The sequence below is a fragment of the Nematolebias whitei genome, chromosome 8 (genome assembly GCF_014905685.2).
Source record: "Nematolebias whitei isolate Nwh7 chromosome 8, NemWhi1, whole genome shotgun sequence".
In the NCBI taxonomy this organism is placed as follows: domain Eukaryota; kingdom Metazoa; phylum Chordata; class Actinopteri; order Cyprinodontiformes; family Rivulidae; genus Nematolebias; species Nematolebias whitei.
In genome coordinates, this window is record NC_056505.1 from 11,580,514 (window position 1) to 11,587,100 (window position 6,587).

The window sequence follows — 6,587 nt, forward strand, 5'->3', positions numbered from 1 at the left end:
TATAAGAAAATGGTTATAGACACAGTTTACCCCAGAGTCCTAATTTGTCTTATTTTAATTATAATTCATTAAATATTTCAGTAGAATCCAGTTCTGGATGAGACACAGACTGTTTTTGCATTCAGACTCTTACCACCAAATCATGCTGCTGTAACATGAAAAATACCGTATTTTTCAGGTTATAATGCGCACTTACTGTAAATTATTTTAATTTTCTTAAAAATCGACAGTGAGTCTTATAATCAGCAAGGCCGGATCTACCATACAGACAATTTGGGCACGTGCCCAGGGGCCCTTGGCACAGAGGGGCCCTCTGCCGGCAGAATTTTTTTTTTTCTGCAACAAACACCGGCTCTCTGACTCCCATCATCCGTGCAACACAGCACTGTGAGGAACGGTGGTGAAGCGGTTCAAAATAATGGGGGCGATGGAGCAGAGTGAATTTCCGGTTTTCAAAATAAAACACAAAACCCGATAAAATTCTCATATCTCACCTTATTCCTGATGCTTTTACTGTAGAAACGTTTCACCTATAAACTTCCGGTCCGACACGGGAAGTATCAGTAATAGAATATACTGTGGTGTTTTTTTTTTTTATAAGTTATTTGCATTTAGTTTATCAAAGCAAACGTTGTTTTTGTTTAAACGTGAAGTTTATTAAAATGTCCTCCCGGGGTTCACGGCTGCACGAACAACCAGACCAAGTTAAGGCTACAGCAAACAGAGCTTGAACACAGACCCAAAACAAAAAAAAAAAAGATTGTTTCTGTGAAGTGGTATGGTTTCCATCTCCTACAGATGAGGAATTAAGAAGAATGTGGCTGAAAAATCTGAATTTGAAGAAACCACCCAAAATACTGCATGTGTGCTCATTTCATTTTGTAAACAAACAGTCGACAGACTCTGTGAATTTCATATACTTCCTATCCTGCCTACACAAAAGAAAAAGACCTTGACGAAGAACTAAAGGTAAGAGCCATTGTACTTTCTGTGACGTGAGTAGACCAACAATATAAACTGTTAAGATTGTGCAGATAAAACAGCTGCTGGTCATAAAATTAGAATATCATGAAAAAGTTGATTTATTTCAGTAATTCCATTCAAAAAGTGGAACTTGTATATTATAGTCATTCATTACACACAGACTGACATATTTCAAATGTGTATTTATTTTAATGTTGATGATTATAACCGACAACTAATGAAAACCCCAAATTCAGTATCTCAGAGAATTAGAATATTACTTAAGACCAATTTAAAAAAAAAGATCTTTAGAAATGTTGGCCAACTGAAAAGTATGAGCATGTACAGCACTCAGTACTTAGTTGGGGCTCCTTTTGCCTGGAAAACTGCAGGATATACAGTATATATATATATATATATATATATATATATATATATATATATATATATGCTTCAGTGCCCAGGGGCCCCCTGGGGTTGGTAATCTGGCCCTGATAATCAGGTGCACCTTATGTATTAACTCTGGTTGTACTTACTGACCTTGAACCGATTATACGTGGTTATTGTGAATGAGTTGAATAAAGTTTGACTTGTCTGACTATTTTGTTTCTCTTAATGCGCCTTATAATCCGGTACGCCTTATAGTCCAAAAAATACGGTAAGTTTTGACACTTTGTTGAAACGAAACTGACTTTCATGAATGATACCATGGATGGTAACTTCTTAGAGATTACATTTTTTTTTTATAACTGGATATCTTAAATATTGTTTTTATCGCTGCATTTATTGAAAGTTGAAGCTGTTTTTGCCCGTGTCTAGGCGTGTGCATGTGTTCATGCGCCTGTCACCGTCTGAACCACGTGGCACATTTGAATGAAACTGTCAGACAGGAATTATTAGATGTACATCTACAACTAATTCACTAATCCAATTCAAGATGGCCTCCACTGCCAAACTGACGTCACGGGACAGCTTGGACAACCCTGAGTCTGAAGAACACAGCCGTGGTGTGGTTCTGTTCATCTCGCTTCCTTCTGTCCTCCTCTGCTCTCTAGTTTTACTGCGTGTCCAGAGATGGATGCTCTGAAGGCAGGATGAGAGAACCCGAGGCCCGGAAGCCTGTGGTGTTAATGTTTCCCCCCGCGCTCTTTTCATCTGCCATCAAGACAGCTGTCATTGATTAGTGTGTTTGTAAATGATTCCTGAAGGAAGTAGGTGGTCAGACGCAGGTCATGTCTCTGTTTCAAACTCATTCACAGTTTCTGTCCTCACGCACATTCAGCCTCCTCTAAAAAGCCGTAAACCCAGTTTCACAACGACAAAGCCGTTAATGTTTTCTCCCAAGGCAAAGGTTGAGCGATGATGTTTTTACTCGCCTCTCTGTGTCTGTGTGTGTGTGTTAGTTTGTCTTTACCTTTAGCAAAATGTCTCATAAATCAGCGGAAAGATTTAAATGAAACTCTCGTGAAGTCATAATTTGATGAACGTCTGCAACTGATTCACTTTTTCAGTCATTTGCACTAAACATGGCTGCCACAGCTAACCATAGGCTAAACACACAAATGGGTATAACTCAGCCAGTTGTACAAATATTGAGCTCAAACTTGTTGTGCGAGTAGCTGAGAGTCATTCCCAGCAAATATTTTGAGTGCTAAGAGATTGCATTTTTTATTATTTATACCACTTATTTGGAGTCATCAGTGTATGTTAGCAAAATATGATCCAGTGGATATATTTTAACGAAACTTGTAAGAAAATACTGCGTTTATGTCTTCAGCTGATTACATTTTGGATTCAAGATGACTGCCACAGCCAACTGACCTTACTGAACACAAAAACAGCTAAAACTAAGCTTTACAGCTACTGAGCTAATTGTTGGACCAGTTGGACTGATTTTAATGAACCAACCTCTTAGAACGCAACAATTAGATGTTCCTTTATAACTGATTGTAAGCATTCACACTATTGTGATCCTGTTTATATTTTATATTCCGTCTACTATCCCTATTCCGAACGTTTTTCAGCAACTAACTCGTTCCACATTTGTGTGCTATTTCAACAATTCATATATCAAAACGTTCACCTCTTTCAGGAGAACCCTGCTATGACTTTTGGTACTGTCGCAACTTTAGCTTTTTGAAATAATTAGCCTTTTCTGCCATTTTTTTTCCTCACTGAAAATGAATTGTGCTCATATTACATCCTTCATAACTTTTGATCTGTTTCCAACCTTTTACTGCTCCTTTCACATTTAGATCCGGTTTAGCTTCTTTCAGCTTCCTTGTGCAATTTTTTTTTTTAAATAATTCAGCTACTTTCAGCTAATTTCATATGTTTTTTCAGCTGTTTTGTAATCCTTTCAGCTTTATTCAGTTAACTTCAACATTTTTGTTCTTCTTCTAACTTCTTCCTGCTAATTTCAACTTGTTCGGCTCCTTTCAGCTAATTTCTGCGTTTCAGCTAATTCTGCGATTTTAGCTACTATTTAGCTGCTTTTATGCTAATTTCAACTTTTTCTGCTAACTCCACATTTTTTACAATCATTTAAATGTTTTACAGCCTAATTCAGCAACAGTGTGCTCTCTCTACTTGCTTCTGGTCATTTAAGCTTCTTTCTGCTTGTTTTAGCTACTATTCAGCTGTTTTGGGCCAATTTCCGCTTTTATCAGGAATTTTCCACATTTTGTGCTATTTTCTTCTTCTTTAAGTCTAATTGGTCACAACTGGGCTCTCTCCACTTCCTTCTGGTAATTTAAGCCTCCTTCTACAAAAAAAAAAACAGCTAATTTCAGCTGTTTTACATCCGTATTGTGCTCCTTTCAGCTTTTTTTATGCTAACTACACCATTATTGTACTTTTTCAAACTTATTTCTGCTAATTTCAGTTTGTTCTGCTCTGTTCAGTCTATTTCTGGAATTTTCAGCTATTTCCACAATATCAGCTACAATTTAGCTGCATGTTTTATGCTAATTTAAGCTTTTCCAGCTAATTCCACATTTCTTGCAAACAATTCAAGTTTATTCAGCCTAATTCAGCAAGAATGCGTCTCTACTTGCTTCTGGAAATTTAAGCTTCAATATGTCTCTTTAGCTACTATTCAGTTGTTTTCTGGAAATTCTTCAGCAATATGCATTCACACTGCATTTTTGCAGGAAATGCAATTTCTCTAGTTAAACTTTGGAGTCAAGATGGCCACCCAAGTTAATCAACATTAGCCAGTACAAAAAAATGCCTTTAACTTACTCAAAATTACAGAAAATGAGGTAAAGATTATGGGGCAGCAGCCAAGAGCGGCTACTGCGAGCATTAACACTGGGGCAGTAGTGGCCATCTTGAATTAATGCATGTTGTTTTCATTCAGCTTTATCAGTTGGGGCTTTCTTTACAAAGAAATCAGTCCTGTGATCAGAGAACGCTGCAGCTCCCGCAGGGATGGGCTGATATTAGGAAATGATATCAGCATCTACAGGTCATGCTGGGTAAGTTGCCTCCCTCCTGTTTTGTTGTGGTTTTGCTTCCTGTTTGTTTGGGAGCTAATCATTAGGGGAATGGTTCCCACATGGAATAACTGGCCAGGCATTAATGGTTGCTATTTGTCCCTCCCAGATAAGAATAGACCTGCCGTGACCCGAACGTTTGCCAGGCGAAAAAACAAACTTTCCTTTTTTTTTTTTTTTTTTAGTAAAATCCAGACCTCCTGCACTTCTCTGTGTGAAAGAATAAACTCGACTGAAGAGGAGGAAAATGTGATTTTATTTTACTTTTTTTTTGTTTTTACACAACAGAGTTTCTATAAAAAGTAGAATGCGAAGGAATGCTAGTGTTCCTTCCAGTTAAATATCTCACAAAAATAAATAAATCATTACAGTTCAGTCAAGACACAGTGGTTAAGTATCAAAGTGTTAATTTAAATGTGCTTCATCTTCTAATATTTCATGCAGTCGTGATGACCGAACAGATTCTTCCCTTCAGTCCGTCTCACCCCTTTGATAAATGTCTCACTGGAATATTTGGAATATAAGTAACACATAGATCCATCTAACTGGGATAGCATCTTTAGTGTTGTCTGCATCGCCCACAGACTCCAGCTTTAAACTGTTTGGCACATCAATTACCCTGCAGCTGGTGCCAATCAAAACACAGATCGTCTTCTTTCACCCAGTGAAATACATCATCTCCATCTCAGAGACCACTTGTAACAGTGTTAGTGCCTTATATTTTGTTTCCAAAATGAGAGATTTCCTAATTCATGTTTTTTTCTTGAAGTGTTGAAATCCTCTCTGTCCAGTGCTGTAGGTGGCTGCTCCCACTCCAGGTGGGCTCTCCAGTTCACACCATAATTGGGAGGAAGTGGGTGGCGGTGTTCTTCCTGCGGGTTTTCTTTCCTCTCATCGGCCTGCCGTGGACGTTCAGACCCATAAACATCTGCCGCTTCTTGTTCTTCCACTCGGCGGACGCGTACGTGTTGTAGCCGTTCTCCTCGATCCGCTCCTTCAGTTTGCAGTCGACGCCAAACTCCCTCTGGGAAAACAGCAAGAATTATGTTTCAGCGTTTGGACCCCCCAACGTGTAGCCACGCCATGGTTTCTTTCTAAAACCATCCAACCCACTATGTGGATTTTAACAAAACTTAGGGAAGATTTTCATTAGACATTAAACCCACAGCTGCTTAACTTTTAGAGTCAGTCCAATTCAAGATGGCCACCACATGCACTTGAAATTAGGCACCACAAAAATGGCGATAACTCTATCAGTGTCACAACTGCAGTGGACTCTTGTCAGTAATTTATGATGGTTTTCAAGGTTTTACCAAGCATTATTCACTATGATGCAATCACTAAAATGTACAGTGTCTTCTGCACTGGCACATCCAAAAACAGTCTTTGAAAACTTAGAATATGGCGTTGCACCAGAACGTCACTGTAAATACAGGTCTCTCTTGTAAATGAGTCCTCGTGGCTCGATGAAACTAACCTGTATAAATAAAGGTTGAATGAAAAAAAACGTACTGTGCTTAAATTTGATGTGGTAGCTGAGAGTCATTCACAACACATACTCTGCAACACCTTGCCATTTTGCATGAGATTGCACACAAAAATGTTGTAACTCTGGCAACTGATACACAGTGATTAGTCTCTTTAGAATGATTTGTTCAGTTAGCTTTGTAGAGATCTAGCAGAGTGCTGTATGAATGGGTAAATCGCTATATAAGTACAGTCCATTTACCATTTACATAGACTCATAAATCCCTAACCAGAATAACCACTGTAATGACACTTTAATTGGTGATATGTCACTTTATCCATGCTGCTGATTTCTTGCCTTTAAGCTTCTGTATTCATAACCATTTGCTCACTACAGACTCATGTTCAGGCTGCTGTTTTATACACTGTATTATTTTACATTATCACTGTTTCGCGTATATATTTTTTTTTCACTTTTTTTTTTTTTTTTCATTTAGCCTTTATTTATCCAGGTTAGTCTCATTGAGCCACGAGAAGTCATTTTCAAGAGAGACCTGTTTAGGGAGCACATGGTGGGGGTTAAGGGCCTTGCTCATGGGCCCAGAGTGGGGCAAATGAGGGTGGGGGCAAGTGTGGGTGTTTCACCTACCCCACCCACAA

At 38.5% G+C, this 6,587-nt stretch overlaps 2 protein-coding genes across 2 annotated transcripts in view; both read right to left on the minus strand.

The window, feature by feature from the left end:
• The window catches only part of tmem8b (transmembrane protein 8B), a 1,109,927-nt gene that overhangs the window by 828,758 nt on the left and 274,582 nt on the right, over positions 1-6,587 (minus strand). The window lies entirely within an intron of this gene.
• The window catches only part of fgf10b (fibroblast growth factor 10b), an 8,825-nt gene continuing 7,415 nt past the window's right edge, over positions 5,178-6,587 (minus strand). Inside the window, exon 3 of the mRNA XM_037680931.1 lies at positions 5,178-5,484. Within this exon, the coding sequence (XP_037536859.1) occupies positions 5,293-5,484 (192 nt within the window). The 3' untranslated portion in view covers positions 5,178-5,292. The remainder of the gene's footprint in view (positions 5,485-6,587) is intronic.